A 14452-nucleotide genomic window follows, 5' to 3' on the forward strand; every position below is an offset into this window, starting at 1 on the left:
ATACACCATTCAATATATATGTACTACTTTAAATAAAATATATACTACAATATACATATATATATATACAACAATATGTATATATATATAGTTACACACTAATTTATAAAACATATACACTTGTATACTTTAAAGATATACGTCTATAGAAGATATATACACATATATACGCACCATTCAATATATATGTACTACTTTAAAAAAAGTATATACTACAATACATATACTAATTTATAAAACATAAAGTAATGTATATGTTAAATATACACGTCTATAGAAGATCTATTCACATATATACACTCTATTCTATGTATATGTAATACTTTAAATCAAATATACTATAATATATATACATTACAATATATATTTGTATAGTTATATACTAATTTATGAAACATATACACATGTATACGTTAAATATACACGTCTATAGAAGATCTATTCACATATATACACTCTATTCTATGTATAATTGTATATGTAATACTTTAAATGAGATATACTACAATATATATACATTACAATATATAGTTATATACTAATTTATAAAATATATACACATGTATACGTTAAATATGCACGTCTATAGAAGATCTATTCACATATATACACTCTATTCTATGTATAATTGTATATGTAATACTTTAAATGAGATATACTACAATATATATATATTACAATATATATTTGTATAGTTATATACTAATTTATAAAATATATACACATGTATACGTTAAATATACACGTCTATAGAAGATCCATTCACATATATACACTCTATTCTATGTATATGTAATACTTTAAATGAAATATACTATAATGTATATACATTACAATATATATTTGTATAGTTATATACTAATTTATAAAACATATACACATGTATACGTTAAATATACACTTCTATAGAAGATTTATTCACATATATACACTCTATTTTATGTATACACACCATTCAATGTATATATACTACTACTTATAAAATATACTACATTATATATACATTACAATATATATAGATATACTTATATACTAATTTATAAAATATATACACATGTATACGTTAAATACACACTTCTATAGAAGATATATGCACAAATATACAAAACATATGCTACTTAATATAATAAATTAATAATATTTGGTAGTAAATTAATAATATATTAGAAGTAAGTTTTTAATTTAAAGTAGAAAACTAGAAATTCAATTTAAAATTTTAAATCGTTAAATAAAAAAAAATAAAAAACAAGGACTAAGGAGTGAATGAATTTGGGGAATTTTATTGATTGCAAAATGATCCAAAATTTATAATTTACATGAATGAAAAATCTATAAATTATGCATCATTTTTTCCAACTCATTCATGTTAATATTAATGGAAACTTGCATAGGATAGTCGAAGTCAACGGGGGCAAAACCATGTATTGGACTTGATTCTGCTGAGTTCTCCCGTGAAGTCATAATTTCTTCAAGTTTCAGCTCGTCGCTCGGCTCCGGTTCCATTCCTTGGTTTCTTCTTTCCGCTCTAATCCAATCTCTGAGGCAAACTAGAACATTCATTGCATTGCTTCCCAATGAGTGTCGGTTGTCTCCAAGTTGCTATTGTCCCTAACTAAAAGCGCTCTCTGATGCAACAGTTGATATTGGAACATTCAAGATATCTCTAGCTAATCTTGAAAGCACAGGATATTGTGTTTCATTACTCCTCCACCAATCCAACGTGTTGATCCGTCGTCTGCGATCCTCTGGTGCCATCCGAAGATAATATTTCAGCTCTTCCCGATAAGTTGATGTGTAAGTTCTCTCATCAACACTATTCTAACAATTTAAATAATAAAACGAATCAAAAAAATCATTATGTGCCAGCCTTTTAGAAGATGATGGCTCCTCGGGAGGATAAGGAGCGACAGTTGGAGTGATATTTGTAGGTATGGCTAAATCAAATAAATCAGCATAGTTATTATATAATTTTTCTATGTAATCCTTTGCATCAGTCGTAGCCGTCCACAAATCAGGTTGTACTTGTTCAGAATCATGGTTAGTATTTATTTCTAAGTTAGTATAAATAAGAGTACTAAAGTGACACATATGATTATATTTCATGTACGGATTTAGCATAACACCAACCAAGTAAATAGGGGGAATCGAAAAAAAATATTTTTTAAATTTCATAAACATAGCGCCAACAACTTCTTTATAACCTTCTTTATTTTTATATTCTTTGAGCAAATCAGAAATATCGGCTATATATGCCAAAATATTACAAACAGTAGGATAATACGCACCAAAAAATTCAACCGTAGCTACATAAAAATTTTCTAAAAACTTAACAAGATCATTAATTACAACCCAATCAGAATTATGTAGCATGCAATCAGCAGAATCAGCAAATGAACCGCAATGTTGGTTAAAAGCTAGTGTAATAGGAATTCTATATTTATAACAAGTTTTTAAAAATTCATACGTAGAATTCCATCTAGTATCAATTTCCTCAGGCATCAAAATCGGTGTAAGTCCATTTTCTTGACATTTAACTTTAAATTCTCTAATTCTCGATCTACGATTATTTCCTTGAATAAAACCAACGGCAAGATGAATTTTTTCAATATAAAGCTCAAAAAACTCAAGACCATCTTTTACAATTAAATTATATATATGGCATGCACACTTAATATGAAAAATTTCAGGCAAGGGCGGAGATAGTGTAGATTTTATTTTTGTTATAGCAGTCTTGTTGTTAGAAGCATTATCAAAAGCAATACATAAAATTTTATTTTTGATACCATAATATCCGGCAATTTTAACAATAGAATCAGCAATAAATTGTCCAGTATGTTTACGATCTTCATCATATAAAAAAGCAAGAATACGTTTTTGCATCACGAAATTACTATCCATCCAATGACAAGTAACGGTTAAATAATCATTTTTATTTACAGCACGACCAAGATCAGAAGTTAGGGATAATCTACATTGAATATTTTTTAACAATGTTGATAAATAAAAACAATATTGTGAATGGAGTCTAAAAATATCAGACCGACAAGTAGTTCTAGGAATACCATTAAACATAGGATTATAAATTGCTTGTATATAACAAATAAAGGCATCAGAAGAAGGAAAACTAAAAGGCAAACAACCCACAACTACCATTTTAGCTATTTCTTCCCTGTCCCTCAATTTATTATACTTCTTCGCTACGTGACCGGTTGCTGGGTCCATTCTAGTTTGCGTTGACCCACCAACATCCCCACCACCTTTTGCAATATTTAACTCTCTTTTGTGATCTTCAGCTATATGTCTCATTAACGTACCCGTACCCCCTTGCTTGCCTCCACTTCTATGCTTATATATTTGTTGACAAATATTGCATTGCACCTCAATATCTGATATACGTTCAAAAATTGTCATGCAATACTAGTTCTTTTACGAGGTTTTGGGGCACTGGGAGGACGGGAAGGGAGATTAACTGATTCAGATCTAACGTTAGCATCTCCTACTGCGGGTGTCTCAACAATATTTTCATTATCTTCATCTAAATTAATCGCATCTACTTCATTTTCTTCGTCTATACCGTAATTTTTCTGAGCTTCTACATAATCCATATCGTGAGCACCTACACCTATTTCTTCCTCAAAAGGTGTACCAAGCAGTACCGAAGGCGAAGGCACACGGGTATATCTACTACTTGAACTACATCTACCGCTAGTAATTCGCTTTTTATTACCACTACCGCTTCTGGGATAAAAATTTTTAACACCTTTAGTAGCGAGGTTTCTTAATTTATCCATAATATAAATTAAATTAAACTAAAAATATTTAAAATACACAAATATAATAAAATTAAATATTAAACAATTAATACAATCAATAAAAATTAAACGTAAGAGATGGAACGACAATATCAAATTTTGGAAGTATCCGAAGATTGCGACTTTAGAAACTTTCGCTCGTACTTTGTAAATGAAAAATTAAAAAATTAAAGTGAACACTTTAAGAAATTAAATATATTGAATATTTGAGAATTGATAATTGAGAATTGAGATTTGAGAGAGAATGAGATTTGATAGAGTGAAAAATTGTGTGAAAAATGATTTGAAGTTGTAGGGTATTTATAGATTTTTTTTTTGGATTAAAAAATATTTTTTAAAGTTTTTTATTTTTTTTAAAAAATAAATGGGCCCAAACGGCAATGGCTATATAGCCGTTGGGCCAACGGCTAGTTTGGCCCAAAATCTAAAATATATATATATATATATATATATATATATATATATATATTTTATTTTTTTCTGACCGGGGCGCGCCGGTTAACCGGCGGGCCTGAACTGGGCTTGGTCCGGACCGGGTTAACCGGGCCCATTTTAACAAAATAACCTGCCCGGGACCCGAAACCCTAAAGCCCTAGGACTTATTGGACCGGGTCAAATAGGGCCGGGTTACGTAGTCGGGCCGGATCGGCCCGGCCCACTTGACACCCCTACTTTAGGCTCCTACTCTGATTGAATGTTATTTCCTCTCAATTTAATTTTAAAATAATTGAATAGACAACCAATATTTTGGAAATCTGTTTCCATAATCCTCACTATGGTACTATATTTCCAAAAAAGGAAAAAAAGGGTGATCACGGTTTTTCTTCCTCCTATATAATACTACCAATTAATGGATATAGATAAGATAGTAAATACCTACATACATTACACACACATATATATATGTATATATATATACTCATCCAGTACTACTGCTAAGACATAATTCTTAAGGCCAATATCTAAAAGTAGTTCAATGGCAAGTTGGTTTTTAAAATCAACAAGAAGTAGTTCAATACGTGGTGTTATAAGAAAGCTGCCGATGGCTTTTTCCGGCGAGTGTACCGCTGTTGGTATCGTACGGAGACGTTTCGGTTCGATGGAAGCTGGACAGAAACTGGATCCATGCGGCAGCTCTGAGGAGGAGGATTATAGTGACAATATTGCTTACCAAAATCAGGCAAGATTATTTGAACTCTCTTTTTGTTGAATACTCCAAATCTAATAAGTTAGTAATTAACAACTACTGCTATGTACAACTTGATCAATATCATGCATCGATTATATTAACTATATAGTTTGGCCATTTCAGAAGATTAAATGTTAAGTTCTATATAGAGAGAATAATTAGTTAACTTCATAACCCCCTTCCTCTCAAAATAGTTTGTCTTTATTAGAAGATTATTTTATCAAATTAGCTTTATTATTTATGTTTTAAAAATATAAATTTGTGTATGTACATTTTGTTTAATCATTTAATGATAGAGTTATATTGGAAGAACACAAGAAAATTATCTTAATTTCATAAAAGGGACAATTAAATTGAAACAATTGCTTTTAGTAAGAAGGCCATCTACATTTTGAAATGAAGTAAGTATCAATTGAAACGGAAGAACTATTAATTACTTCATCCGTTCAACAATACTTGTCTACTATATATTAATATAGATGTGCAATAGTATTTGTTCATTTTAAAAAATAAATAAATAATTTATTCTTTTCTATCTATTTTATCCTCACTGTTAAATATCACTCATAACTAAATTCATTATATTCAAAAAGTAATATATAGACACGTATTATTGAATGGAAAAAAATACTTGTAGGTATGTCATCTGTTCCATTTTGCATGATACTCTTCTATCTCAAGTTTCCTTGTTTGTTTTAAGGGTAAACTGCATAAAAACTATTCTCTGTTCATTTTACTTGACCGCTATCTAAAAAGAAATTTTATGTTTACTTATCACTTTTAACATATAAAAAAGAAAATAGTAATATTTCTTTTCAAATTTATCTTTAATATTAATTACTTATTTTCAAACTTAATTCTAAACATTAATTAATAGGAATAATGTGATAAAACTGTCATGTGATCATTATTTATTTAATATACATGTCAAATCTAAATGTAACAAGTAAAAAATAAATGTGTTAGAGCAAAGTATTCCTATTTTATTTTTGTTAGCCCTTTGGACTTGACACCATTGAGGGGAAAATATTTATTAAGATTCTATTAAATTAATAGGGTGTTTGGATGTGCTTTTCTAAAGTGACTTAAAAGAGAATTCAAAAGTAGATAATATAGATAGTAATTTTTAGCTTTTGACTTATTTTTGTAGTTTTTAAGTATAAAATAAAGTGCTTAAAAATACTTTTTGTCTTTATCAAATACTTTTTAAAATAAAAAAAATACTTAAAAGTTAAAAATACCTAAAAATAAATCAATTCAATTGAATGATATACAACTAAGCACACTTAATTAATCCTCTGTTTCAAAAAAAATGATTTTTCTTTTACTTTGTTTCAAGAATTTTTTAGAAATTTTTTAATTTTAATTTTTTTCGACATATCTACTATAATTAAATTTAAATATATTTTATTATATTTGACTTATTTTTAATTTAAAAGCACAAAATTTAATTTAATTTAATTTAATTTTTTTAAATTTCATGTAAAGTTAAAATAAATTATTATTTTGAAATAACAAAAATACTTTTTAAAAATATTTTTTTAATTTATCATTTTTCTTTAACTCATTTATTTTTCATGCCACATTTACTGAGGAAATTAAAAGTGAGCATTAATGAGCCACCCAACATCTCCATAACCAACCGTCCGGGCCACATTTATTCCACCACGCGCCATGACCGAAGATCACAGTTTTACATGTTCCTATTTGACTTAGACATATTTTCTTCATTTTATTTGATTTTTTTACTAAAACTAATTATTTTAATTTATTTGTTTAATGTATGAAATCAAAAGAATTTTATGTGTATATATTTTTTTCTATCATTAATATTAAATAATTACATAGACTACTGATAGTAATACATTTGGATTTCCAAAACATCATTAATAAAATTAACTTAGTACTCCAATATATCTCTAATTATTGATTTTAAGGGATGTTTCAGATTAACAAGGGCGAAATAAAATGAAACGGCTGGACTATCTCTTAAGAAATAATAAATAGAAGGGTAAATTTTTAAAATAGTTGATTCTTTTTCTAAAAATATTTATTTCAATTTAATTGTCCCTTTTATGAAATTAAGAGTATTTTACTATGTTCTTCCAACACTATCTTTATCAATAAGTAACTAAACAAAGTATATATACTCAAATTTATATTTTTAAAATATAATTAATAAGACTAATTTGATAAAATCAATTACTAATAAATATTTTCTTAAAGGAAGTGTCAAGTCAACGAGTGTCTAACTATTTTGAAACAGAGGAAATACTTAGTTCCTAATTTACCCTTTTTATTAGTTATAATTATTTCTTACAATATTGAATTTATTATATTCAACTAATGATATTATAAAATTGTCATTCTGTTTATTGCTCCTTAAAAATTATGTCAAGTCAACAATGAATAATTAAAAATAGATAGAGGAAGTATTATGTTTTTATTTACAATGTTTATTAACCGTAAAATAATGAAATAATGACTTCGAACTATTAGATGTAACCTTTAAAGACAAAACTTGTTAAATACTTAGATGTTTAAAATACTTACGTGTTTTTATGAAGACCTAAATATTACTGTATAGATTATACGTAATTTAGTGAAGGTTAAATATTAAAACCCAAAAAAGTGAAGGTTAAAGTTTTAATATGTGTACTTGTGTAAACTGATAATTGGTAATAATTGATTGAAACATGCAGGATTTGAATTTTCCAGGTGGAAAAGTTCCATTGACATCACAAATGAAATTTATTTCAGAGGCATCACATAAGAGATTGCCATGTTATCGAGTTCTAAATGATGATGGTTCCCTAATTTCTAATACCATACACGAACAGGTACGTACCAACATTTAATCTTCAATTTTATTAACTACTGCTTCCGTCATTTTAAAATAAGTGTTACTTTCGTTTAGATATACCCTTCTAAGAAAGTTACTCATTCCTAAAAAATAAGATGTGTTTTTACTAGCGTTCCCTTAAAAAAAAATGTAGTTCTTTAGTACGTAGTTTCTTAGTTATATAAAACTCCTTTTATTTAAGTAAGAGTAAAATTGAAAGAACAACATTAATGTATTTTTGTCATCTTGATTATGTAAAATAAAACTTATTTAAAAATAAAAGGAGTATTACGTTAGATTGATACTTACAGTGTGTAAATTTGAATTAACGTAATATGTGCCAGAAGCAAATATAGTTTGTAAGGTATATCTATGTTTGCTAACGAAAAAAGTAAATATTGTCTATTTATTAGATAGACAGAGTATTTCTCACTTTTTTAAAAAAAGATATAGCATCTACAAATCACATAATTGGGAAGAGGGGGGGTTGAGGTATATTTGCCCTTTTTTCCTTATCATAAAATAACCTGAAAAAATGAACCAAGTTCCTACTATAGCATGTGTAATTAATTAAAATAATCGTGTTAAAATTCATTTACGTTGTGATATATAAGACATTATATAATCTCTTCTACTTAATCTAAATTAGGTAGGGGAAGACGTAGCTGTGAACATGTATAGTGCCATGGTTACTCTCAAGACAATGGACACCTTACTTTATGAAGCACAAAGACAAGGCAGAATTTCCTTCTATATGACCTCTTTTGGTGAAGAAGCTGTCAACATTGCTTCTGCTGCTGCTCTATCTCCACAAGACTTTGTATTACCTCAAGTAATTAATTTCCTCAACTTACTTTTTAAACAATCGAATCGACCTGTTAATTATGTAAATAATTGTTGCACTGTTAGTACTAGAACTTAAACTAATATTGCAATGTTGCAGTATCGTGAAGCAGGAGTGTTATTATGGCGCGGCTTCACAGTTCAAGAATGCACAAATCAATGTTTTGGGAATAAGGATGATAAAGGGAAAGGCAGGCAAATGCCAGTACATTATGGTTCCAACAAACACAATGTTATTACCATATCGTCACCTTTAGCGTAAGTATTCAATTTAAATTCTTAGTAAAAAGCGTGATGATGATGTGCTGCTACTTAATTAAGTATTTTGTTTCCCTTGCACATGTAGTACTCAGATATCTCAGGCTGCTGGTGTGGCTTATTCTCTGAAAATGGATAAAAGGGGTGCTTGTGCTGTTGCATTTACAGGGGATGGTGGAACTAGTGAGGTAATTAATTAATGAACACTTTGTAGTACTAATTAACTTTCTAATTTTAACCATTACAGTCAAATAAGGTAAGTGAAAAAACATATAATGCAGGGAGATTTTCATGCTGGGTTGAACTTTGCAGCTGTTATGGAAGCTCCTGTTATCTTCATATGTCGGAATAATGGATGGGCCATAAGCACCCCTGTACACGAACAATTTCGAAGTATATTATTCATTTCAATAAAATTGCTCCGTCTATTTCTGTTTCATTTTATATGATGATATTTAACTATCTAGACACACCTTTTAAGCAAAAAAACAAAGAAAGACTGGTGACACAAAAGAATTAATGTGATTCATCTATGTTGTGACTTTTTCTGCCTTTTATTTATCGTGGCAGGTGATGGCGTTGTGGCAAAGGGGCTAGGTTATGGAATAAGAAGTATTCGCGTAGATGGGAATGATGTTATTGCAGTTTATAGTGCTATTGGCGCAGCTCGTAATATGGCAATTAATGAGGGAAGGCCAATATTAGTTGAGGTGAAATTAACACACATATATACTGTAATTGGCTTTTGAATGCATCATATATATTGAAGGATAAATTTAACTACTATGAGGTGAAAAATTGTATAACTTGTTTCCTTAATTTGGTGAAAAATGTTAGGCAATGACTTATCGAGTGGGACACCATTCGACATCAGATGATTCCACAAAGTATCGACCAATGAATGAAATAGAATATTGGAAAACAGCCAGAAACCCCATATCCATATTCAAAAAATATATTGAGAGATATGGTTGGTGGAGTGAAGATAAAGAATCTGAACTCGCCAGAAATGTCAAGAAACAGGTATTGATTATAAATTTAGCCCACTCTGTCTAATTAGTTTAAGTTTGATCCGTTTATTGATCAACGCAATTCATTTTAACTCGTTCAGTTCATTCATCTATAATTTGGGTTAGAGTTGTCAAAATGGACTTGGCCCATGAGGCAGACCCAACTCAATCCTTTAATTAAGCTAAAAATTACACAAATACACAACTTATGTTTTCAATATTTCAAAAAATCTCAACTTCCTAAACATATTACAAAAATCCCAACATATACACAGATTGCTATGTATATGTCGGCTATGTTATGTATATTAATAGGGAGAGAGAGTAAAGTAATTTAAAAAGTGGGAGAGAGTGTTATTACCTCCAAAGGGTTGGTATTTATGTTATTTATACATAATTAAGAGGGGTTGAATTAAGTTTTTTCAGCCCATTTAGGAACGAAGCTTATAAGCCCAGTCTCACTTGGTCTATCGGCCTCAGAAGCCTAACCCGTTAGCTTAGGCTAGCCCGTGGACTGGGGCTTATTAAATATTTTTAAGTTGATCATTTATTTGTTAAGAATTAGGATTTTGTCAGTCTTTTCTAACAAACTACTTATTTTTTATCCATCCTTTGGTTGATATTCATTTTCAAAAGTTCTTAGAACGTGTATGAAATAACTGATAAACTGCTTTTAATTGTGAACTTCAAAAAGTTATTTTTACTTGTGATGATTTAGTATTTGATATTGTTGTTTAATGCAACATTCTATTTTTTAAAATCTAAGCTCTCTTCTGTTATGATCTTACTGCATTTATGTAGATACTTTGTGTATGTCTGTATTTATTATCTTAATCATATTAGAATTTTTCCTTGAAATTTGTAGCTAATCATTCTTTCTCCGCTTATTTCAATAAATGTCACGAGCTAATTACAACTAAAGGTATTAATAAGATGTCTATAACATGCTAAAAACTACTAGGTGACATATTAAAGTGAAAACATAAAAGGTGGTGATTATCTAGTATTTACATTATCTTACTTTATCATACTTTGAGTTATTTTTTTTGAAGAATCAATCCATTCCAACCCATGACCCGCTTAGGGCTGGATTGGGATGCTATTTTAAAGGCCTTTAGTTAAAAAGGTTAGCCCATCCTAACCCATGTAACTCTCTATGCCGCTGGAGTTAGGTTGGGTTGGGTTGGGTTGAGTCAGCTTATTTTGACAGCTCTACTCCGAATCAATATGTAATTCAAACTAATTAAAACCTTTGTCAAAATTATATATAGTAGAAAAATCACTTTCAACATGTATGCTTAAAGTCAATATAAATGAAATTCAGGGTATTAAAGACATTTTATAGATTAATTTGCTTGAGAAGGTTGTTATTTATGTTGTTTCATTTAGACCATGTCGACAGCTTCAAGAAAATCCTTTCTTTCCTCTTAAATTACATATCTTGCCTAACCTTGAAGTGTTATTGGATATGTGGGCAGGAGAGGTTGTCAAGGATTCACTCAAATCTCCTTGGCAAAAAATTACGTTGTATATATAGAATAGGAAATTTATATTTATGTACAAATATTAATTTTGAACCACCTAAACCAAAGGAGTTAGGTAGCTTTGTGGTATTGGGCTGCACTGCTTGTGCTGCATGCTCTAGCCCAACTTCGTTGGTTCGATTCTCGTTGAGGCACAAGTTTATTTTCTTTTTATAAATTTCACTACTGACAGCTGTTACTATTTTAAACTCTAGCTATATTTATATTTTCATTTTTCAAATTTTCTGAAATTTTTTTTTTTTGAATCCGCTACTGTATGTGGGGCCATTGAAGATCCAAATTTCATCTATATAGTTCCCATTAAGATTTGGTGACGGGTAAACAATTTTCTTCTATATTTCTGCTAGGAATGTGAAAGGTAAATGTTGATTTTTTTAAATTTTTATGTGGTATTATTTGACTTGATAAAATACTTAAAAAGAAAATAAAGACTTTTGAAATTTATCATCTAAAATATTCTTTATGTATTTGTATGAGTATAAATTATTTCGTTAAAGGAAGAAAAATCTAAAATTAAATTGTTACTAATTATAGTATGATGATATTCTATTTAGAACGGAATAAAACAAAAAGGAAGTCATAGGACGAAAAGAGAAATATCTACCTAAATTTAATATAATTATATGATTTTAATAAGATGATAATTCATATTAATTAATCATAATTAAATATTTCAAGTAAATAAATGTTATATATTTCTTTTGACTAGGCTTTTATATTAAAAATAATTTAGTTTTTACTTGTTATTTTAGTAAATTAAGAGAAATTTATTATTTTCTTCTAATTGTCCTTATCAACCATTAAGGAATTGTATAAAATACTAATAGTCTAACAACGTGAATTTAGTAAAATAAATTCTTAATAAAGATTTCTTTAAAATTTATGTCAAGTCAACATGAATCAAGAAAAGAGGAGCCCAAGAAAGCACATAATAAAATTTTACCTTTGTGAGGAGTAAACATATTTCATTACTCAATAATTATCTTGTAATAATTCGTTATTCTTTTACATGCAAAACGACTCATCCAGTATTTGATTAAAATACAATAGTCCTAATATTTATTGTTTTGATAAAGATATATTAATAATTTTAAGTTTTATTATGTCTGTGCTGGCATGAGTATTGCCCTGTAGTATATTTTAGAAAGACTTTTTGATTTTCTCAGTTACAATATATCTTCCAAAATAAATTATAAAGAAACAAAGAAAGAAAGTATGATTTAACGCTGATTAAGCTGACACGTTTATTAGCTCATTTCAGCCTAGCCTAAGTAACTTTTGACACGTCATTTATTAACAAAGGAAAAAGATAAAAATAATATCTAAAATTAAAATAATTCTATAAAATTAACACTTAAATTGTAAACCTAATTAAATAGCTACTTGGAAAATTAATTTCAACCAAATGGCCATTTGGCGTGTGTGGAGAGTGACATCTGGAGAGTGAGTTTTCTCTTCCAATTTTGTCGGATTGTACATGAAGGGATAATTTCGAAGAGAAAAAAACTAAGAACTTGAAAATTGCCTGACCCAACAATTTTACTTGATAGTATATAAACCAATCAAAACCAACCGACCCGTTGACTTTCCACGTGGCACCATCAATGATAGTATATACATATGGGCCCACCATCTGGCATTGAACCGGTCTTTTGGTAGTTTTACACCAGTGACCTGATATTACCAGTAAGCTCACTGGTATTTACCGATCATTTGAATACAATAGAAATTGGTCTCTTTGTAATCATTATTTCACAAATTTTTAATAAAAATTACATTGCTTCATTATTAGTAATTGATGAAAACAATTTCTCGTAGGCTATAATAATGATACAGTTTCTATACATATACATATTCTATATAATGATTATATCATTTTTATACATATTCTATACAATTTTTAACTATAGTTATTATTTAGATACATATTTATACGACGCTATATAATTTCTATATGCATTCTAAAAATGTATCAATCTAGTATAAGAGAGTATCAATGGAGTATATGAAAACTGCAAGTATATCAACGTAGTATAAAAGTGTATTAATGTGGTATAAAAGAGTATCAATTGGGTATAGGGACTGCATGTGCTTGCATAGAATTTCCTTTATCTTTTTTAAATAGTGTATCAATATATTATAAAAGTGTATTGATTGAGTATAGAGACTGCATGTGCCCAATTGGACCAAATGATTAAAAAAGGAAATTAAAAATAGCCGACTGGCTACAGTTGTCCATCTTTTCAAATTGTGGTCATTTTTTTTTAAAAAGGCCAGTACATATCCTTTTCCCTATTAACATAACCATTTTAACCCGCTCTTATTTAGATCAATCCATCCATTTGACCCCTCTGATGTACATAATTCTTATATAGGTTGTAAAATTGAAATCAATTTTTCATTGTGATGTGGCAGGTATTAGAGGCAATTAAAACAGCAGAAGGAATGGAAAAACCTGCATTGACAGAAATGTTTACAGATGTGTATGATCAAATGCCACCTAATCTCTATGAGCAAGAGAGGTCTATTAGAGATTCAATGAAGAAATACCCTAAAGACTACCCTATTGATCTTCATGTATAGGTATAATATTTTTTGGGATTGAAAGTATGCAAATTAATAGCAAATCATGTACCAATGTTCTGAGAGACTTAGCTTAATTAATACTATGTAAATTTTAATATAATGAACTTAATTTCTGCAACTGTTCTCCAAATATTAACAATTCACTTCTTTAAACTTCAGTAGGACAGTGGCCTAAAGTTCAATTTTTGCAATTCAATTTCAAGTCACTATTCAAATTTGGAGCATTGCTTTGAAGTTCAATTTTGACAATTCAAAACTTTAGGCATCGAGATTTTCCTGAATTTCAAACAATAATTGGTTGAATTTTGATTCATAAACTCGTCAGTTATTACAATCTTTCAGGTCGTTAAATTAAAGGAAAAATTAAT

General features: G+C 28.8%; 1 protein-coding gene across 1 annotated transcript; it reads left to right on the plus strand.

The window, feature by feature from the left end:
- The first annotated feature begins 4788 nt into the window (after positions 1-4788).
- LOC107873022 (2-oxoisovalerate dehydrogenase subunit alpha 1, mitochondrial-like) lies at positions 4789-14081 on the plus strand. The gene is made up of 9 exons (NM_001325022.1): positions 4789-4992; positions 7704-7841; positions 8493-8675; positions 8787-8944; positions 9033-9132; positions 9226-9337; positions 9515-9654; positions 9782-9967; positions 13914-14081. The coding sequence occupies exons 1-9, from the start codon at positions 4789-4791 to the stop codon at positions 14079-14081; spliced, it is 1389 nt and encodes a 462-aa protein (NP_001311951.1).
- Positions 14082-14452: the final 371 nt, after the last annotated feature.

Source organism: Capsicum annuum, chromosome 6 (assembly GCF_002878395.1).
Source record: "Capsicum annuum cultivar UCD-10X-F1 chromosome 6, UCD10Xv1.1, whole genome shotgun sequence".
Lineage (NCBI taxonomy): Eukaryota > Viridiplantae > Streptophyta > Magnoliopsida > Solanales > Solanaceae > Capsicum > Capsicum annuum.

What these genes read in the sequence shown, in the direction of transcription:
- LOC107873022 (NM_001325022.1), top strand. Translation starts at nt 4,789, where the DNA reads ATGGCAAGTTGGTTTTTAAAATCAACAAGAAGTAGTTCAATACGTGGT. An exon ending in ATATTGCTTACCAAAATCAG is followed by an intron (nt 4,993 to 7,703) that starts GCAAGATTATTT and finishes TGAAACATGCAG; the next exon opens with GATTTGAATTTTCCAGGTGG. An exon ending in ACCATATCGTCACCTTTAGC is followed by an intron (nt 8,945 to 9,032) that starts GTAAGTATTCAA and finishes TTGCACATGTAG; the next exon opens with TACTCAGATATCTCAGGCTG.